Source organism: Anopheles gambiae, chromosome 2 (assembly GCF_943734735.2).
Source record: "Anopheles gambiae chromosome 2, idAnoGambNW_F1_1, whole genome shotgun sequence".
In the NCBI taxonomy this organism is placed as follows: Eukaryota; Metazoa; Arthropoda; class Insecta; order Diptera; family Culicidae; genus Anopheles; species Anopheles gambiae.
Window position 1 is genome coordinate 68,928,063 of NC_064601.1, and position 21,460 is coordinate 68,949,522.

Consider the following 21,460-nt stretch of genomic DNA (forward strand, 5'->3'; position numbering starts at 1 on the left):
GAAACGCATATGCAACATTTAAAAAAGGTTTTCAATCGTTTAGCTGAATTTGATATTAAAATAAAACCATCCAAATGCGAGTTGGGAGTATCTTCTATAGATTTCCTAAGTCATACCATTTCATCAGAAGGGATTAAACCCTGCAAAACAAAGATTGATGCAATACAAACATTTCCAACCCCAACGTCAGTTAAACAATTACAACGTTTTGTGGGAATGTCTAATTATTATCATCGGTTTTTGCCCAAGGTTTCTGGCATCCTCGCACCATTACACAAATTGGTAGCACAGAATACCAACAAAAAGACAAAAACTTTTAGTTGGACTGAGGAATGCGACAAAGCTTTTCAACAGGTCAAGGCCGATCTGGCGAACGCTACGATATTGTCGCATCCTAGGACAAACGCCAGTTTCTCGTTAACCACGGATGCATCTAATTTTGCGGTGGGTGCAGTTCTTCAGCAACACCATGAAGGATTTGATGAACCTTTAGCATTTTTTTCCAAGGTTATGTCCCCAACCGAACAAAAATACTCTACGTTTGATAGAGAGCTACTCGCAATCGTTCTGAGTATTAAACATTTTCGATATTTTTTGGAAGGGAGATCGTTTACTATTTATACTGATCATAAACCTCTGACAACAGCGCTAATATCGAAAACTGAAAAATCTCCACGACAAAATCGACATCTCGATTTTATTTCACAATTTACTAGCGATATCCGCTACATCAAAGGTGATAGTAACGTCGTCGCAAATGCTCTATCACGCGTGGGGGAAACAAATTCTATTGACGACTTAAATTACAAATCATTTGCCGAACATCAAAGTTCAGATGAGCAAATAATTAATTTAACCAACAACCAGGCAAAACGTAATTCCTCGTACAAAATCAACAAGTTAAAGTTGGGGGATACAGAACTATTTTTTGAATCGTCCACAGGTAAAAACAGGTTGTATGTACCAACTCCATTACGGAAGAAAACATTTGAGGGCGTGCACAATGCCTCTCATCCTGGAATAAAGGCATCACGAAAATTAATGACCGACAGATATTTTTGGCCATCAATAAATAAAGATGTTGCAAACTGGACTCGTTCATGCATTGGTTGCCAGAAATCAAAGATTACACGGCACACAAAGTCTCCTTTCGAAAATTTCACAATACCCCAAGGGAGATTCGATCATATACATATGGATCTTGTAGGACCTCTTCCACCATCTGAAAACAAAACATATTTACTAACAATCGTAGATCGGTTTACGAGATGGCCAGAGTGTTATCCTCTATCGGACATCACAGCAACTACGATTGCCAAAGTTTTCGTAGAAGAATACGTTTCCCGTTTTGGCTGTCCATTAAGGATAACTACCGACAGGGGTAGACAATTCACATCACGATTGTTTGATGAGTTAACCAAATTATTAGGTACACACCACATCACAACAACAGCTTACCATCCGCAGGCCAATGGCATGGTAGAAAGGTTTCATCGCCATTTAAAGGAAGCTTTAAAAGTATGCCATGAATCACCGAAGTGGACTCTACGAATTCCATTGATACTGTTAGGTATTCGATTGTCATACAAGGAAGAATTAAAAGGTTCTCCCGCGGAGATGGTTTATGGACAAAATCTTAGATTGCAGTCCGAAGTTTTTTTACCATCTACCGGTGTAACCATTTGTGATACACCAGAATTCATCGCTAACCTAAAAAAAGCATTTCGGTCCGTGGAACCAACTAGTCCGAAACACAACAGCACCACAAACTATTATAAACCAAAGACCCTCGAAACATGCAAGAGAGTTTTTGTCAGAATAGACAAAGTAAGAACTGGTCTTCAGGCTCCCTGTGAAGGACCATACCTGGTTATACGAAGATGTCGAAAATTTTATGTACTCAAAATCAAAGATAAAAATGAGTCAATTTCCATCGACCGTCTCAAACCCGCTTTCGAGTCTGAAGAAGCAATCAAACCACCTGAGATTTCCTCTCAACCGAAACGGCGCAAACACGTCGGATTTCAAACATAGATTGCCAGTCCGCTTACGCGTTTGACGGCAATAACTTAAGCGTGACTACGTCACTGGTGGGGGGTCATGTGGTGATCAGCGCCATCTGCACATCAGATGCCGCAATCTCAACGTCGCTGTCATATTCACCACCTTAAGTGGACATCACCTTGTGGTATAGAGTAAGTTGAGTTGACAGATATTAGACCAGTTTAGTGCAGGACGAACGAGGAAGCAGCGATCGGATGCGCCGATCGCTCGTTCACTTCTCTCGCAACCATCCGCCGATTCGGATCGATTAATACGTTGTTAATTAGTTGTGAATAATAAAGATAAGCTCCGACTAAAAGCTTACAAATTATTCTTTTTCCATTCGCAGATAAAAAGATGCATTTGTACTTTTTAATTCCACATTTTCCAATTTTTCTCTAAAGACATATTCTGGTATAACTGTTACGCAAGCACCGCAATCTACTTCAAATATGATATTCTTTCCGTTCACTTCTAATTCAATTATTTCTGCCGCATTATTGCTTGCTTCAGTTGACACGTGATTAAACATTCTTGACCTCTCATTGAACTTTGTGTTCCTACAACACGTAGACACATGCCCTTTCTTTTTACACACGAAACACATCCACTCTCGCGCTGGACAGGTGTTTGGGTCGTGCGCTCTACCACACCGATAACACGCTCCGTCTTTACGCACACGATCACTGGTACTCTGCTGCGTACGCTGCTGCTGGTCGTGGTATGGCTCGTTCTTACGCACACGATCTCCTGTTCTTTGCTGCGATGACTGATGATACATGTGTGGGTGATGATCGGCCGTATCGGGGTGGTCGTTCGTTCCCGGGAACGTTCGCCGCGACGCTCATTTTCACTCATTTCATAGCCCACTATGATCAAAAATTAGAAAACCGTCTAGGTTCCCCCTGTGCAAAGCGACGGAAGAAATCATTCCCTTTCGCGCATTTTCTCAGGCCTTCTTTTTCCCTCCTACGGCAAATTTGTCGAGCAGCGTTTCGAGCTATCCGTCCCTGGCTCCGCTTCCTACCCCTCGCCTGAGCACGCTGCTGAAGGTTTCGATGTGTTGGTGCGTCAGACGGCCAATCGCTGTCAGCCGTCGTCCGTGCTTTTTCCCTCCATAGCGCTATCTCTTTCACGCGTGTGGTCAATGCTCGCGAGCTGTTGTGGCGCTCAAAAAAAACCGTTAACAAACATTGCGGCGATGAAGTTGCATTTTCACAAATCAAACCAAAAAAGCGCAATGAGTTCAATCGCTGCAATGTACAAATGACTAAGGAATCGCTAGTTCACGTTGGAGGGTTTGCAGTGCAACGCCCAGAACCCTAATTCCAAGTAGCGCACGCAAGACAGGTGGCCATGGCCGTGCATACGAAAGCTTAAACCAAATTACATAAAGCTTAAGTTTATGTGACACTATGATTTTCCTTTTATATGTTGTAGATTGCACAGATATGCTGAGTCGTATGCGCATGGGTGTGAGTGTGCGTGTGTGTGCACAACTGTCGCCGAATGTGTTTTCTTCCGGAATGTTATGATCCATCGGTCAAAGAAAGGAAGGTGTTCATGACGGTATTTTTTTATTGTGGAGCTGCATCCTTCCCCCTGCCTGCAGCGTATGCATCGGGCAGGATACAGTGTGGCAGTATGCAAGTTGCCCGCTGGATAGGAGCGGGCCCGCGGCACCGCCATCATTCCGCACATCTTAAAAGCATGCCCGTCGTGGGTTCTAACCGCGTATGAACCGTCCGCCGTAGCAAGGCTACGTGGTACTCAAGTCCTGAAAAGGCCGGCATGATCGCGTAGGCCATTACGCCAATAATAATAATAAGAAGAAGAGGAATAACATAGCATAACAGCCCACACCCGAAGAAGAGATTGGCTTATCTTTGTTGCTGCCGTGTTACCGCTGTGACGCGACAAATGCACGGAATGCGATCGACCAAAACATGAACCTACCGATCCGAACCCATTCCAAGGCGGTGCCGGTCGCTCGGCGTCATGATACCGACTCAGAGCCAACAAGCCGCCGGATTCTGGACGGACAGGTGCAGCACCATACGCGCACCGTAATAAACAAATCCAGAATCCTCTTTTGTATGGATTCAATTCAAAATGTTGTTTCCACTTGCATCCGCTAGCTGAATTGGAAAGAAATGTGCTACATATCAGACGCACGTTTGCTTCGATCGTTTGTCTTTTTAATACCCCCAACAGCAGAACCGGTCGCAAAGATGGTGGTGCCAATTAAATGGTTGTATTGTCTCGAAGGTAGCGGTAATCGATCGGGCGGCGTGCAGTGCGTTTTCTAAGAATGCATGGAGTGTGTAGACGCAGCCGGTGACAATGCACGCATTAGAATCAAACAGTTTTGGAGTTCCAGCACGCACACACACACGCGCACGCACGAACGCATGCACGCATGCACGAATGCACGTACGCGCGCACGCGAGCACGCACCCACGAAAGCGCGCAGGCGAGCACACACCCCCCCCCCTCCCCCTCAACACCCCCCCTCCCGCATGATCGATTACGGCTACCTTATCGGAAGAAAGGCTGGTTCCTCACTCAAAGCACCGGGAGGGGAGGGGGATCGCGGCATGATAGAGTGGACAATCACTTTCCCCGCGCTGTGTGTGTGTCCGTGTGTGTGTGTCGTAGCCAGAAAACTCGAGACAAATTCCGGCACATTGAAAAAAAATATTTTTTATTGCCACTATACACCGTCCTACATGATGCTTAGAAGGTCGTTGAAGCATCAAACATGTTCAAATTAAAAAATATTAGATTAGTGTTAGACGTTCTCCTACGCTTGTTTTGAATTGGCTTCTTCACCCTCGATTGGCACGGGCATTAAATGGCCTCATCAGCAGCGGCACGAAATAAAATAAACCATCAATACACCGATAACACTTTAAATCCCAATCCAGCTTCTCCCACAGCGTCTCAAGGTCACACACAAATTAATAAATGCTAACACCCACCAATAACAATACACAACCGCAATGCACATACATGAATCAACGCATACACACAATCAGCTGACGGCGAAAGGCACGGGCTGAAGCGCAAGTATAAGGCAAGGCAGGGAGGGAAAGGGAGTTAGAGGAAGAGGAGGAGGAAGGGCGCCAATATTTTTGAATTTTTCGGCCGTTTTTTTGCTCCACCGTCTGAAATAGTTAGTCCATTCCTTCAACAGATGGCGCTCGTTCCGCACCTAAAAACTGCAAGAAATACGCCGGCTATCGTAGTTTTGGCTGAAGTCTAGCGTATTTTTTTGCGTATTTTTTGACGCAAAACTACGCAAAAAACTACGCAGAAAACTGCTCGAATTTGCGCAGCGTATGGTGGGGTCAGTGGCTTGACTTTGGCCGTAATTCTAACATATTGTAGTATATGGAAGTAGTAAATAACAACATTAAATTGGCGACGAGGAAAAAAAAAAGAGAAAAGTACAATGACACAATTAATCGGGTCTATCGAGCCTTTCGTTTTAGGCGAATCCTTTACGGAATATTTGTGTCGAATAGACCCGCTGCGCGAAGCGATCGAAAACTTCTCAAACTCTCGCTCAATGTAGCTAGAGAGCAAGAACCAATAATGATGAAGCGAAGTGAAAGGATGGTGTAGAGGGGAAGGAGACGAGAAATCGAACGTGGGCGTGAAAAATTTTTCGGCCACTATCAATTTTGTGCCAATACGGTCGCGTCCCGGACCTTTTTTGTCAGAAAGATACCCCCTGTGCAAAGCGACGGAAGAAATCATTCCCTTTCGCGCATTTTCTCATGATTTCTTTTTCCCTCCTACGGCAAATTTGTCAAGCAGCGTTTCGAGCTACCCGTCCCTGGCTCTGCCTCATACCCCTCGCCTGAGCGAGCTGTCGAAGGTTTAGATGTGTTTTTGTGCGTCAGACGGCCAATCGCTGTCAGCCGTCGTCCGTGCTTTTTCCCTCCATAGCGCTATCTCTTTCACGCGTGCAGCCCAATTTTAAGACCGGTACCGCTACCGATAGAAAATGTAAACAAACGTCAACACAAATTCAACCAGTGCTCATCCCTCCCGTGAAAAGTTTCCCGATAGAAAGCGTGAAAATGGCCTCAAATCAGGACAAGAAAAGTGGCTTGATGTCCCATGCAATTTCCCGGCTCTACAAGCAGCGTCTGGAGGAAGTGGAAAGGGAACTCCTTCTTGCCCAGCAGCCAGAACCTCCGACTGCGGGTAAGTGATCGGTGAACGGTGATTATATGCTGAACGGTGAATATAGCGATCAGTGTTTAACAATGGTTTTCGTGACTATATTTTAGATGACCGAGCGCGTGATGCTGTGCCAGTGCAGTTTGAAGATGTTCCGATGCCCATGGAAGTGATCGGTAAGTAACGATCGTTATGCTGTATGCTGCTTATGTTGTGCTCTCATGTATATCATGTGTTATGTTGCAGACGATGCTGCTCCGCTTAGCGAAAGCGAGGAGGAAGGTACGACCAACGCAAGCAGCGTCGAGGATACAGACGTGGAGGATATCCAGGTCGAGGTGGAAATGCCAGACCATCCGTACGGAGATCTTTCGTGCGAGGATGGCTTGAGGATGTGGGCCCTGCAAACTGGACAAACTCATCGGAGTTTGAACCTTTTGCTGGGCCATTTGCGACATCACTTCCCCCAGACCAAATTGCCACGAGATGCACGGACGTTGATGAACACGCCTGTGTCCGGAGCACCGGAGACAGCCCTTACACCCATCGCAGGTGGGCAGCTGTGGTACCAGGGTGTGGAAAAATGCCTGCTTTCATATTTTCGGTAAGCATGTTTTAAATTTCATTAAACTGACAGTGCTCCTGGTCATGTGCTCATTTTTTTTTTCTATTCCAGCGATTGTCAGCCAACCCAGGAGGGGTTCGAGTTGAACATTTTTGTGGATGGCCTACCCCTGCACAAGAGCAGTCGGACCCAATTTTGGCCAATTCTCATGCAGGCTCATAACGTTCCACATACTCCTGTAATGACGGTTGCTATATTCTATGGCGAATCAAAACCGTTATTCGTCCAGGAGTTTTTGCAGCCGTTTGTGGACGAAATGAACAGACTGTATGTGATAGGTCTGACAATTAAATCCCGCTCTTACTGGGTGGAAGCGCGTGCAATAATTGCAGACGCTCCGGCACGAGCATTTTTTAAAGGTATGTAGATAAAATGCACTATATACAGTCAACGCTTTCATTACGACTAAACCGTTGTAACAAGAAATCTCTTGCAACGGGTTAGCGACTGGAGCGGCTAAAATACGTTTTGCGTTTGTCCACTTAACCTTTACATTTATATGCGGTGAAACGAGTTATTTCTGATTTTTTGTGTATTTTTTTTTTCTTTCAGGTGTTAAATTGCATAATGCGTACAGCGCCTGCATGAAGTGCACAATCGTTGGTGAGTTGGAAGGACACCGGATGTACTTCCGGTATGGTGAACAATGCCCGCCTCGGAACCACAAGGATTTTTGTGACGACAAATATCCAACACATGTCAACAACCCTACGCCCTTTACGAGTCTGTTAGGTTGCGCAAATTCGAGCAGTTTTCTGCGTAGTTTTTTGCGTCGTTTTGTGTCAAAAAATACGCAAAAAAATACGCTAGACTTCAGCCAAAACTACGATAGCCAGCGCATTTATTGCAGTTTTTGAAGGCGCAGTGAGAGAGAGAGAGAGCAAATGCGAACAAACGGCTATCTCTTTCTACCAATTCAAATTTGGCGCAATGTAATTGTGTTGGTGGATAACGATAAAAAAAAGTTACACACTACAGCGCCCATGTATTTAAAAGGCTCAAAAAGGTATTGGTTTATGATAATGGGAATGAGGAGGACTTTCTGTATTGCACACATGTACTCATTTCGTTCGTTCCACACACTACTACTCCTGGACTCCTGGTATTGATATTGCCGCTGTATTGCTGGTGCCGTCTCATATCCGTTCGAGACTTGCGCGTGTGCAGTGGCTAGTTTGCGGGCTGCTTTTTCAAGGAATTTTATTCAGACGGGGCGAGTACCGGCTTCGAACGACGAAATCCGTTCGACGCTCATGAGAGAATGAGAATCATGAGATACAACTGTCAAGCATTTAAAGACGTTTATATCTACGATTCAAGGATGGTCATGTTTTGAATTTTGATTTTTTTGCCGTTGGTATTGGATTTCATTCGTTACATCATTATTGGATGATTTGTTATCAATTAGAAGGCAGCTTGACACACTTTGTTGAAATTTGAATTTAACTTATTTCTAATTTAGAAGGGACGACAGGATTGGATTTACTTTATAAAATTGTATAAAAATACTGATTGATTTTATTTTAAAGAGTTATAAACGTTATTTATATGATGAAAATGTTTTGCGATATTTTTCTATAAATTTTTCAGACATTTCATATGAAAAACATAAAATTTGACCTTTACATGAATATTCAAATATATATATACATATATATATATATATATATATATATACATATATATATATATATATATATATATATATATATATATATATATATATATATATATATATATATATATATATATATATATATATATATATATATATATATATATATATATATATATATATATATATATATATATATATTTATTTATTTATTTATATAATATATATTAATATAAATTTATTATTATAGATATTTGTATGTATATTTATATTCCGATATTTTCAAAACTGATGAAAACTTTTTTTATTGGAAATAGATAACAAAACATTTTCAAAATGTTACATACCTCTAAGTTCAGTTCACTTCAATCATTTAAAGCAAAATTTAAAGCAAAACGTTACATTGAAAACAACATTCGTTCCAAATCCGCAGCGCAAAACCTCGCGGATTTCTCCCCATACAAACGGGAACGTTCGACCCCGGCAGGTAGAACTCATTCTTTCGCGCGCTTCTTACGGTCTCTCAATGGTACGTTATTTTAAAATTGAGCGCCAAGTGAGCGCCTTCTGACAGCCGCGGCGAACGGATCTCGTCGTTCGAAGCCCATAGTCGCCCCGAGATTAATCAGCGCATACACATATATACATTGGTAAGTATTTATTTATTTATTTATTATTCTAATTCTTACGTGCCGTGGTTGACTCGATCGCTGGATTGACCTGGCCTTGGTCAACATGTTCCATGGCCGTTCCGATTTGACCGGTTGACCGCGATGGACACGGATGTGTATGATTCTAATTTAAAATTGACTCCTTCCTCTATCTAACCATGAATCCCCCATGAAGGGCACTCCAGTGGAACTCTTCGGTACAGTGCGGCTTATTGGCTGCCGCAGGGCTGTACCAGCGCCACCTCCACAGCCACCTCCACAGCCACCTCCACAGCCTCCTTCACAGTCACCACCACCAGCACCACAACCAGCACCACCACCACAGCCACCACCACCAACACCACCACCACCACTTCTACCACTCGAACCACCGGCACCAAGAGCACCATAAAAATTATTTCCAACACCGTTATTCGTCCAGCAAAAACCGTTGCCACAGGGAAGCAGGAGGGTATGATACTGACATCGGAACAATATAGATTGATGCAGAAGCGGTCAATGACTGTGGAGGAAATGGGTCGGGCAGGTGGCAAGCTGGCCAAGTTCTCAAAAGTACCAGAATATCGGCCTTCTGCTCTGATTGGCCAGGACTCCCGTCACCCCGCCATACCATCGTCCATTACCGTGCGGAAGGTTATGGGTAAGCGCCCCGCCATCACCACCGCCAACACCACCGTCCGTACCACCGCCAACACCATCGTCCGTACCACCGCCAACACTACCGCCAACACGACCGTCCGTACCACCGCCAACACTACCGCCAACACCACCGTCCGTACCACCGCGAACACCACCGCCAACACCACCGCCAACAACACCATTCCAGCCTCGCTTCCCGAGACCATCGCTACCGTCGAGACCAAAATTCCGCGTCACCCTACCGTCGTCCCTGCCAAAGCCGGAGTTCCTGCAACAGTTCCTGCTGTCGTTGCAACGGATGCTCCTGCCGTTGCTCCTCCTCTGACCGCTGTGCTGCAGGTGATAACCGAGCTGTCAGCAACAATTAACCGCCGCTTCGACGAATTCGCCGCGGAATTTGTCGCCCTTAAAAAGGAAGTGATGGTCACTCGGAAGACCGCCATGGCTACCGAGCTGGCACTAAACAAATTACAGAAAATAGTATGTGCCGATCCAGACGGATACGCGCTTCCGGCGACGGACGGTTTCACGCTGCAGCCCATACGGTCAGAGGAGGAGCTGAAAAGCATGGAACAGAAGTTGACCGACAACCAACATGCTAAGAACTGCCTGGCATGGTTGCAGAACGAGGTGATGGCAACGGATCCCACCAAACGGTTGAGGGAGGTGCGGGATCTTGTTTTCGACAGTGGCTTTATTTCGCGTTGCCGGTGGTCTAAGCGAAACGGGAAGGTGTCGATGGAACATTTTCCGAACGTATGCGAGCTGTTCTGCAAAGCCGCAGCGACCTGGAAGGCGCCCATCACCACAGCATACGTGGTGGATTTTTTTAAACGCGTGTTGCGGTATCCTGCCAAGTCGAAGAATGAAAACAAAGAAGTAATGCTCAATGTAAATAATAATGATAATCTAGGTTAGTTTAGTGTAAGTTTTTTTTTATAGCGTAGGTAGACAAGTTAAGTTTAGTTTCGTGTTGTACATAGTTAGTTTAGTTAGTTAGTTTTTTATTTGAATTATTATTATATTAATGAATTAAATAACTAGGAATTCATGAATACAAAAAATGCATTCTGCCACACAGCACCCAAGATAATTTCTCATTATTTACCTTCCTGATCCGAAACACTTAACCAGGGTTTTGGGAAGAGGCATATTTTTTTAATTTATTGTCTAGCAAATGTAAGTGTGTGTCAACGGTACAAACATTAACACCCCTTCCTGTTCCGTTTCCACTGCAGCTACCTTGCACATCAGCGTGCTGCTGGCGTAGTGTTGCAGTTCACCCTTATTCAAATCTACCATGTTGGCAGAGTAAATATTCGCCTCCGTTGAAAGGCAAGGTTCCGTAAAGGCAGGCACCTGTTTGAAAAACGCGTACCCCTGCACCGTAACGTCCTTGCCTGTTTTTGTGGCCGTTTCGTAACGGACCACCTCGCCCGAGTTGGTCATGAACCATTGATCGCGAAAGTTTTTTCGCAGCGCGAAGCCCTGCCGCACGGTCGTTATGGTGTCGACACCAACCGTGCGCACCGATGGTTCGTCCATCGGTTTGTTTTGCTGACGCTTGGCAACAATGACATGTTGCAGTTCCAGCAAACGATGGACCGCTTGGACTAGTGCGCCGACACTTCACGTTGCTGGCGACGTGGCAAGTAACAAATTACGCCAGGGAAGCCATTTATCCACAAATGTAGCAACTTTGCCTTGTATATTAAGTGCATGTCTTCGGCTGACACAAAATCGTCGACGATATCGCAACCTAACAGACTCGTAAAGGGCGTAGGGTTGTTGACATGTGTTGGATATTTGTCGTCACAAAAATCCTTGTGGTTCCGAGGCGGGCATTGTTCACCATACCGGAAGTACATCCGGTGTCCTTCCAACTCACCAACGATTGTGCACTTCATGCAGGCGCTGTACGCATTATGCAATTTAACACCTGAAAGAAAAAAAAAATACACAAAAAATCAGAAATAACTCGTTTCACCGCATATAAATGTAAAGGTTAAGTGGACAAACGCAAAACGTATTTTAGCCGCTCCAGTCGCTAACCCGTTGCAAGAGATTTCTTGTTACAACGGTTTAGTCGTAATGAAAGCGTTGACTGTATATAGTGCATTTTATCTACATACCTTTAAAAAATGCTCGTGCCGGAGCGTCTGCAATTATTGCACGCGCTTCCACCCAGTAAGAGCGGGATTTAATTGTCAGACCTATCACATACAGTCTGTTCATTTCGTCCACAAACGGCTGCAAAAACTCCTGGACGAATAACGGTTTTGATTCGCCATAGAATATAGCAACCGTCATTACAGGAGTATGTGGAACGTTATGAGCCTGCATGAGAATTGGCCAAAATTGGGTCCGACTGCTCTTGTGCAGGGGTAGGCCATCCACAAAAATGTTCAACTCGAACCCCTCCTGGGTTGGCTGACAATCGCTGGAATAGAAAAAAAAAATGAGCACATGACCAGGAGCACTGTCAGTTTAATGAAATTTAAAACATGCTTACCGAAAATATGAAAGCAGGCATTTTTCCACACCCTGGTACCACAGCTGCCCACCTGCGATGGGTGTAAGGGCTGTCTCCGGTGCTCCGGACACAGGCGTGTTCATCAACGTCCGTGCATCTCGTGGCAATTTGGTCTGGGGGAAGTGATGTCGCAAATGGCCCAGCAAAAGGTTCAAACTCCGATGAGTTTGTCCAGTTTGCAGGGCCCACATCCTCAAGCCATCCTCGCACGAAAGATCTCCGTACGGATGGTCTGGCATTTCCACCTCGACCTGGATATCCTCCACGTCTGTATCCTCGACGCTGCTTGCGTTGGTCGTACCTTCCTCCTCGCTTTCGCTAAGCGGAGCAGCATCGTCTGCAACATAACACATGATATACATGAGAGCACAACATAAGCAGCATACAGCATAACGATCGTTACTTACCGATCACTTCCATGGGCATCGGAACATCTTCAAACTGCACTGGCACAGCATCACGCGCTCGGTCATCTAAAATATAGTCACGAAAACCATTGTTAAACACTGATCGCTATATTCACCGTTCAGCATATAATCACCGTTCACCGATCACTTACCCGCAGTCGGAGGTTCTGGCTGCTGGGCAAGAAGGAGTTCCCTTTCCACTTCCTCCAGACGCTGCTTGTAGAGCCGGGAAATTGCATGGGACATCAAGCCACTTTTCTTGTCCTGATTTGAGGCCATTTTCACGCTTTCTATCGGGAAACTTTTCACGGGAGGGATGAGCACTGGTTGAATTTGTGTTGACGTTTGTTTACATTTTCTATCGGTAGCGGTACCGGTCTTAAAATTGGGCTGCACGCGTGAAAGAGATAGCGCTATGGAGGGAAAAAGCACGGACGACGGCTGACAGCGATTGGCCGTCTGACGCACAAAAACACATCTAAACCTTCGACAGCTCGCTCAGGCGAGGGGTATGAGGCAGAGCCAGGGACGGGTAGCTCGAAACGCTGCTTGACAAATTTGCCGTAGGAGGGAAAAAGAAATCATGAGAAAATGCGCGAAAGGGAATGATTTCTTCCGTCGCTTTGCACAGGGGGTATCTTTCTGACAAAAAAGGTCCGGGACGCGACCGTATTGGCACAAAATTGATAGTGGCCGAAAAATTTTTCACGCCCACGTTCGATTTCTCGTCTCCTTCCCCTCTACACCATCCTTTCACTTCGCTTCATCATTATTGGTTCTTGCTCTCTAGCTACATTGAGCGAGAGTTTGAGAAGTTTTCGATCGCTTCGCGCAGCGGGTCTATTCGACACAAATATTCCGTAAAGGATTCGCCTAAAACGAAAGGCTCGATAGACCCGATTAATTGTGTCATTGTACTTTTCTCTTTTTTTTTTCCTCGTCGCCAATTTAATGTTGTTATTTACTACTTCCATATACTACAATATGTTAGAATTACGGCCAAAGTCAAGCCACTGACCCCACCATACACACACTAAGATTTACGTACGCTTAGTTGAACGTGAAGCGATCTGTGCTTGCTGTGCGTAATAAGTGTACAGTGCGTAGTGTACCCTACAAGCAAAGAACGGGTAATTTTTTTCTTTTAAAAGTAATCTCGGAAACGGAGAAAGAACCTCGGAAACCGAAAGAGCGCACCGTGTATTTTATATGGGAGCGGGAGAGAACCGTGGTACCGATTCTCTCCCCTTTTTTTAAGCTTAGAAAATCTTGCATCGGCTTGATTCTAGGTTTTTACGCACACCATGATAAAAATTACCCGCACTTTGCTTGTAGGGTACTGTGTAAAGTGTGTGTAGTGTATGTGATTGTCCGTGTGTTACCCGTTTGAGAGTGTTGAGCGACAATACAGGTGCGTACGGCACGCATCTCTTGCGCTCGCATTTTGTGCGTTCGCATCTCGCGCGCTCGCATCTTGAAGAGCGCACTCTCCTCTCATTTGTCCTGTGTTTGGTAAGTGATCCTCTCTTATCCTACTATCCTTGTTCTCCACGCAGTTGAATTCCCAAGCGAGTCAACACGCTCGAAAGTAGCAAGGAAAGTAGAAATGAAGTAGCCTTCTACTTCCCTTCTACTTTTGTTGCTTAAAATCAGAAGAATGTAGAAACATGTGGGTTCCAGGAAAGAGCAAAAAATGAGTTCTTGAGTGTACACACACGCACACGCGACGACTCACGCTTACGTTCTTGTTCTACGCCCCTCCCCTTTCTCACTCGCCCCACAGATCTATTTTTAGATCATCACACTTCCATCGACGGCGGTCGATGTGTGACGATGTGTGTCGTCGCGTGTGTGTTGTCGATTTGGTCAGAAAAACTTCTGACATGGAGCGTCGGCCTACCGATTGAACCATCGCGACTTTGATCAGTGCAAGCTGTTAAAACGACCTTTTGTATTGTGTTGTACGTAGCGTGCGCGCTAAAATTTTAAGAGTGCGCGGAGAGTGAATGTGGTTTTTTGGGGGTGGGGGATTGAGATACAGAGACAAATTTCGCTGCACATTAACACATACATTCTCACTGCACGGGTTGAACTGTGAATACTCAGTTCTGAGAGAATATACTCGAGCGCTCGCGCATGAGTGCAAGCAAGCGCGGTATAGAGGATAGAGGGAGACAAACGATTATTTTGCTCCAAGCTTTCTACTTTTGTCCCGTTGGGTTGTTGGCTCGGGCTCTCCCATGGAGGCGGAGCCTTTGGATGAATCCGATGAAGGCTTCATTACAGTGAAGCGCAAACGATCTGACCCAGGGCAGATGGCAAAAAAAAAGTTTTACATGAACACTATGGTAACTTTGGCTTCAACATCGCGAGATGATTCTGCTAAAGCGAATTTAAAATCAAGGGCCAAAACGTATCATGCTTCTTTTAACGGGGCACATAATGTTTTTGTATGCCTCGTACCAAGCCGCTTGACGTTAGATCTACAAAAAATACCCGGGTGTTTTGGACGTCATCCGACTGCATCCAAAGAAGTTGCGTGTCACCGCAAAGGACCGGGTGCAGGCCAATGCAATTGTGGCCGATCCGGACTATACGGAGGATTACCGGGTGTATATTCCCGGTGGATTGGTGGAAGTCATCAGTGTGGTAGACGACTTTGAATACCCCTTAGAGGATATCCTTCAGTACGGACAAGGGGCATTCCTTTATCAATCCTCGCCTCGTGTCAAGGTCCTCGAAGTGAAAAAACTGTACGCTTTGAAAATGGTTGACGGAAAGAAGGTGTTCCGTGAGACTTCCTCACTCCGGATCACTTTCGAGGGTACAGTACTGCCGAACACGCTGTACTTCGAGGGTCTGCGGGTACACTGGTAGACATAAAAATAGGAACTTTTTTCTGTGACCGAAAGACATAGTTCTTGTCAGAAATATTTGGTAGCCCTGAAAAGGACTGTTTAAGTGGTTGTTGGGAGGTGGTGTTGCGGTGTTCCACAGAGCGAAAACACATTCTAACAGTCAATGTGGTGACCGTTATTCGCTATCACCTGACAGCGTTTGGCCATATCGACGATGAGGTTACGGCATTCGCTTCTGGGTATGCGTTTCCACATAACCTTGCAGCGTGTCCATAGATCATCGGCTAAACGTGCAGGCTGGTTCTTAAGCTGATGCTTGAGAGTTGACCACAGATTTTCAATCGGGTTGAGGTCAGGACTCAACGCAGGCCACGGTAGAACTTGCACATCCTGGTTTGCCAAATAACATTTAACTGTTTGCGATGTGTGCTTAGAGTCGTTATCATGCTGAAAGATGTAATGCTCTTCGTCTCCGAATTTTTGTCGGGCGTATGGCAACATCTTATGACTTAGTATCTTTCTATACCCTTCCGAGTTCAGTGTCTCGTTGATACGGAACAAAGGACCCGAGCCGTGCCAGGAGAAGCAACCCCACACCATTACGTGGCCGCCTCCGTGACTTAGGGTTTTTATCGTATTTTTCGGATGATACGCCTGATTAGGAAGGCGCCAGACGTATTTAATGCCGTCCGAACCATCCAGATTCCCGCTGCGCAAATTCGAGCAGTTTTCTGCGTAGTTTTGCGTCAAAAAGTACGCAAAAAAATACGCTAGACTTCAGCCAAAACTACGATAGCCGGCGTATTTCTTGCAGTTTTTAGGTGCGGAACGAGCGCCATCTGTTGAAGGAATGGACTAACTATTTCAGACGGTGGAGCAAAAAAACGGCCGAAAAATTCAAAAATATTGGCGCCCTTCCTCCTCCTCTTCCTCTAACTCCCTTCCCCTCCCTGCCTTGCCTTATACTTGCGCTTCAGCCCGTGCCTTTCGCCGTCAGCTGATTGTGTGTATGCGTTGATTCATGTATGTGCATTGCGGTTGTGTATTGTTATTGGTGGGTGTTAGCATTTATTAATTTGTGTGTGACCTTGAGACGCTGTGGGAGAAGCTGGATTGGGATTTAAAGTGTTATCGGTGTATTGATGGTTTATTTTATTTCGTGCCGCTGCTGATGAGGCCATTTAATGCCCGTGCAAATCGAGGGTGAAGAAGCCAATTCAAAACAAGCGTAGGAGAACGTCTAACACTAATCTAATATTTTTTAATTTGAACATGTTTGATGCTTCAACGACCTTCTAAGCATCATGTAGCACGGTGTATAGTGGCAATAAAAAATATTTTTTTTCAATGTGCCGGAATTTGTCTCGAGTTTTCTGGCCACGACACACACACACGGACACACACACAGCGCGGGAAAAGTGATCGTCCACTCTATTGAAACGGTTAGAACTATTTATTATAAATAAAATGCTTAATTTTATGCTCCCCAACACCAGAACTTTTATTTCAATTACTACACTTCCGATCAAGCCAAGCACCGACACCAGAATCTCCTTCATCTTTTTACCGCCATCGCCCGTTGGCTCCTTCGATCGTCAACCTTGTCCTCTCTCCATTCTCACGATGATCTTTCTCTCACCTCCTCTCCTATTTCACGGTTCGTGTTCTTTAGCCGCCTGTACGGATACGGCCGCCGTTATCAGCTGTCATCGACGGTCTATATCGTAGCGGCCAAGGTCGCTACATGTCATTACACTTTTTTTTTTTTAACGAAGCTTTAGCAAGAAAATTCCGACGTGGATTGTTTTTTTCATGCATATCGATATTGCCGAACTTTGCCCTTTTTTTATCGCATCCGGCAAACCTTCCTCGTGCTTTCAATAGACGTGTGCTGGTGCTGGTGTACCTCGCTAAATAAGTATATCTATTTAATTGGATAATGCTTCGGTTTTGTGTAATTGCTTTCTCTCTTATTTGATAGGGTATATTGTTCTGACCGCTCGTTATAAATTGAATGCTGCTAACCGTGAGTCGAACACATGCTGGGGGAGCTATTTGCATATTAGTTCGATGCCTCATCATTCAATTGCGCCGCTCAATCTACAGCTCAACCTCACCAGCTCAACCTCTATCATAAAATGCGTCTTCATCGGTGCCGTCATGTGTGAAGACGAAAGCAACTCGTAACATTGTTGGTGTTACATTTGGCGTTGTGCCGACCTCCCTGAACCCGTGTTTCTATTGTTCCACTCGCTGCTGTTCCATGTGTGTATAGTGTACCGTATACAATTTTGCTGATGTGTGCGTGTGTGTAGGCTAAAAGTGTCGCATAAAAGTTATGAGGTGCTAGTTCTTCTAGTTTTTTTTTTTTTTTTTTTTTTTTTTTTTTAAATAAATAATACTTATTCCTAATTTACAACTTTTTCCATAGATTTATATAAAAACCGTATAATTGCCAAAATTCTGCGCGATTTCATAATTCGATTCTTCTTTTAATGCGTTATTATACTTGTGTTTATATACATCTATTCACAATTAAATCTTTCATATCCTATTTACCTATCCTAATCCTAATCCTACTACTAATCCTATTTACCTAACTATCTATATCCTATATATGATAACTCCTATCTATCTGGCTATCTATATCCCATACTTCCGTTATTCCCTATCTCTAAATCTATGCCTAATCTATTGTCGTATTGGTATCAACCTTATTATTATTATTATTGATATTTTTTTTTTTAATCATAAAATTTTTTTAACCTATTGTTGTGAATTTTTTCCAACTTTTTTCCGTTTCTTACCACGCAAGTTTGATTGCTGGGTATCTCCACTACCTCATATGGCCCTCTCCAAATGCCTTGTAGTTTTTGCCCTACACCTGTTTGGTTATTCCTCACCAAAACCATTTCTCCCCACATGGGCTGCCATTCATTTGCACTTTGGTCATACTTTGCTTTCCTCTTTGTTTTTGAATTGATTAAATTTTCTCTAGCAATAGCGTGTATTTCCCTTAGTTTTATTCTTAACTCCTCACAAAAATCCGTATATGACTTTTTACGATCTGTTTTATGGAATATTGATGTTGGCAATCTAGCTTTCTTACCGAATACCAATTCGTAAGGCGTAAACCCAGTAGAGGAGTTTACACTAGTATTGTAATCCATCGCAAAATATGGCAATACTCTGTCCCACGTCTGATAATTTTTTCCCACAAATTGTCTCAGATAAATTTTTAGCTCTCTGTTTGCTCTCTCTACTACGTTCGCTTGTGGATGGTATGCCGAAGTATTAATTTTTTTAATTTTCAATAACCTACAAGTGTCTTTCATGACTTGGCTCATGAAGTTTGTGCCCTGATCTGTTACTAGTTCGGATGGGGTACCTACAAGACAGATTACCCCTTCAACAAACGCTTTTGCAACCGTTGTTGCCTCTTGGTTTTCTAAGGGAATAACTATAAGATATCTTGTAAGATCATCTTGAATGACAAACCCATACTTGTTACCCCCCTCTGATTCTGGTAGGACAACGATATCCATATATAATTTTTCAAATGCGTATTTCGAGGTAGTGGTAATCTGCATAGGGATTTTGTTAAATTTTCCAATCTTATTGAGTTGACATGACTTGCAACATCTGACATACCCTTCAATGTCACTATCCATTCCTCTCCAAAAGAACAACTCCTTGATTCTTTTCTTCATTCTTCTTACCCCTACATGTCCTCCTAATGGGGCATCGTGAAATTCTTGAAGCACGGTATTGACTTCGCTTCTTTCAATTTCAATCCTGTCTAGATCTGAGCTGTAATTTTTAAATTTGGTTTTAACTGTTTGTTTAATCTTATCTAGTTGTTCTTTTCTCTGCATTTCCTTGCCATTTAGATCCCCATCCCAATGTATTTTTAACAAATTTCCCCAGTGATCTTCTTGTTCGTCTTTCACAACATCTTCTTGTACATTATTCTCTTTTTTGTTATTTAGTGACTCTAATATTTGTTTACTTTGTTGACGTGTAACTACGGCTACTGTCTTGTTTGCTTGTTTTTCTTGTATTTCGTTCCGATTAAGTTCTGGTAGCCTTGATAAAAAATCAGCGACTACATTTTCCTTTCCCTTTTTGTAGCGAATTTCGCATTCCACCCCTTGGAGTCGTAATCTTAACCTTGATAGTATCGGAGAGTTTTCTTTGAGCCTCCAAATCGATACTAACGGTCGATGATCAGAATAAACTAGGATTTTTTGCCCAGAAATGTAATGTTTAAAATATTCAACGGCCCATACAATAGCCAAAAGTTCCTTTTCAATAGGATGGTACCGTTTTTCCGCTCCTACAAGGGATTTACTAGCGTATGCAATTGGTCTGTCTACCGTTGTTTCATTGGATAATACTGCCCCAAGAGCATAATCACTAGCATCGGTTGTAATGACAAAGGTATCTTTATAATTTGGTCGTACCAGCAAAGGCTCTGAAACTAGAAATTGTTTTAATTTTTCAAACGCCTTTTCACAGTGCTCATCCCAAACGAAATTTTTATTTTTCTTCAGTAGCTCGTGTAATGGTTTCCTGATTTCAGACACGTTAGGGATAAATTTACCATAAAAGTTAATTGTTCCCAAAAACGATCGTAATTCTTTTATACTTTTTGGTGTTGGCATATCCAATATAACTTTCACATTTCCTTGTGTTGGCTTAATTCCTTGTTCATTTATAGTATGGCCCAAATAATTAATTTCTGTATGAAGAAGTTTGCATTTTAATGGTTCAATTTTAAGATTATATTGCATTAGCGCTTTAAGAACTTTAATTAAATTAAAATTATGCTCCTCTGCCGTTTCGCCAAACACCACAATATCATCTAGATAGACAAACGCTTTGACAGGCTGAATTGAGTATAGGACTGTGTTCATTAGTTTTTGGAATGTTGATGGGCTATTTTTAAGACCCATTGGCATTCGTAAAAATTCATAGTGTCCCTTAGACGTTGAAAATGCAGTCTTTGCAGCGTCTTTGCGTGCTATGGGAATTTGAAAAAAACCCGATTTCAAATCAATTGTTGAAAACAATTTACTGTTTCCAATATTGTCCATAATATCATCTATCCTCGGAATAGGGTATATAAATGGTTTTGTTATTAAATTTAACGCACGAAAGTCAACAACAATACGATATTTTCGTGCCCCTTCACTATCAGATTTCTTTGGTATGCACATCACGGGTGCATTCCATGGGCTTTTGCTTGGGGTTATAATTTTTTGTTTCAGCATTTCCTCTACATGCTCTTCCATGATATTATTTAGTAATGCAGGGAATCTGTACTGCCTTTTGTAAATGGGGACGTTAGAGCTTGTTTCAATTTCATGCGTTGCCGCTTGGGTATATGTAAGTTTATCTCCCGGCAAGTAAAATATATCCTTATACTCAATGAGAATTTTTTTCATATCCGTTGCCATTGAACTGTCCAAATGATCGATATTGATTTGTTTCATTAATTCCCCAAATCGTTCTAAGCCCACCAATGGAGTGCTTTTGCTTGTTTCAATTAAATCACAATCTGTAAGTTGCTTCTCAATATTTGGGAGAAGTTCAAAATTATCTTGTGGTATAGTATTATTATCTTCGATAACAGTATTTGTATTCTGTTCCCATTTTTTTTCTGTTTCCTCTATATTTTCACCTGATGGTTTCTTTAAATTTATTGTTCGAAAGTTTTCCCCAACATTAACAGTATATTTTATTAAAAATTCTGCCCCAATTATTCCAGGAACACCAAGTGTTCTTATAACATAAAATTTTGTTCGATACAACGATTTCCCAACGTATAAATTTATAAAAATTGAACCCACAGTGTCGGATAATGTTCCGTTAAAAC

The 21,460-nt window shown here is 43.3% G+C and overlaps 2 protein-coding genes across 2 annotated transcripts; one reads left to right on the forward strand and one right to left on the reverse strand.

Annotated features, from left to right (window-relative positions):
- Positions 1-5,998: 5,998 nt before the first annotated feature.
- On the forward strand, positions 5,999-6,912 carry LOC133391197 (uncharacterized). The gene is made up of 3 exons (XM_061642998.1): positions 5,999-6,258; positions 6,345-6,410; positions 6,481-6,912. Exons 1-3 carry the CDS (start codon positions 6,132-6,134, stop codon positions 6,840-6,842), a joined length of 555 nt encoding a protein of 184 aa, XP_061498982.1. The 5' UTR covers positions 5,999-6,131; the 3' UTR covers positions 6,843-6,912.
- Positions 6,913-12,222: 5,310 nt separating this feature from the next.
- Positions 12,223-13,132, reverse strand: LOC133391196 (uncharacterized). The gene is made up of 3 exons (XM_061642997.1): positions 12,877-13,132; positions 12,725-12,790; positions 12,223-12,654 (listed from the first exon to the last, which is right to left on the reverse strand). Exons 1-3 carry the CDS (start codon positions 13,001-13,003, stop codon positions 12,293-12,295), a joined length of 555 nt encoding a protein of 184 aa, XP_061498981.1. The 5' UTR covers positions 13,004-13,132; the 3' UTR covers positions 12,223-12,292.
- Positions 13,133-21,460: the final 8,328 nt, after the last annotated feature.

What these genes read in the sequence shown, in the direction of transcription:
- LOC133391197 (XM_061642998.1), top strand. Translation starts at nt 6,132, where the DNA reads ATGGCCTCAAATCAGGACAAGAAAAGTGGCTTGATGTCCCATGCAATT. An exon ending in GCCAGAACCTCCGACTGCGG is followed by an intron (nt 6,259 to 6,344) that starts GTAAGTGATCGG and finishes ACTATATTTTAG; the next exon opens with ATGACCGAGCGCGTGATGCT. An exon ending in GATGCCCATGGAAGTGATCG is followed by an intron (nt 6,411 to 6,480) that starts GTAAGTAACGAT and finishes GTTATGTTGCAG; the next exon opens with ACGATGCTGCTCCGCTTAGC.
- LOC133391196 (XM_061642997.1), bottom strand. Translation starts at nt 13,003, where the DNA reads ATGGCCTCAAATCAGGACAAGAAAAGTGGCTTGATGTCCCATGCAATT. An exon ending in GCCAGAACCTCCGACTGCGG is followed by an intron (nt 12,791 to 12,876) that starts GTAAGTGATCGG and finishes ACTATATTTTAG; the next exon opens with ATGACCGAGCGCGTGATGCT. An exon ending in GATGCCCATGGAAGTGATCG is followed by an intron (nt 12,655 to 12,724) that starts GTAAGTAACGAT and finishes GTTATGTTGCAG; the next exon opens with ACGATGCTGCTCCGCTTAGC.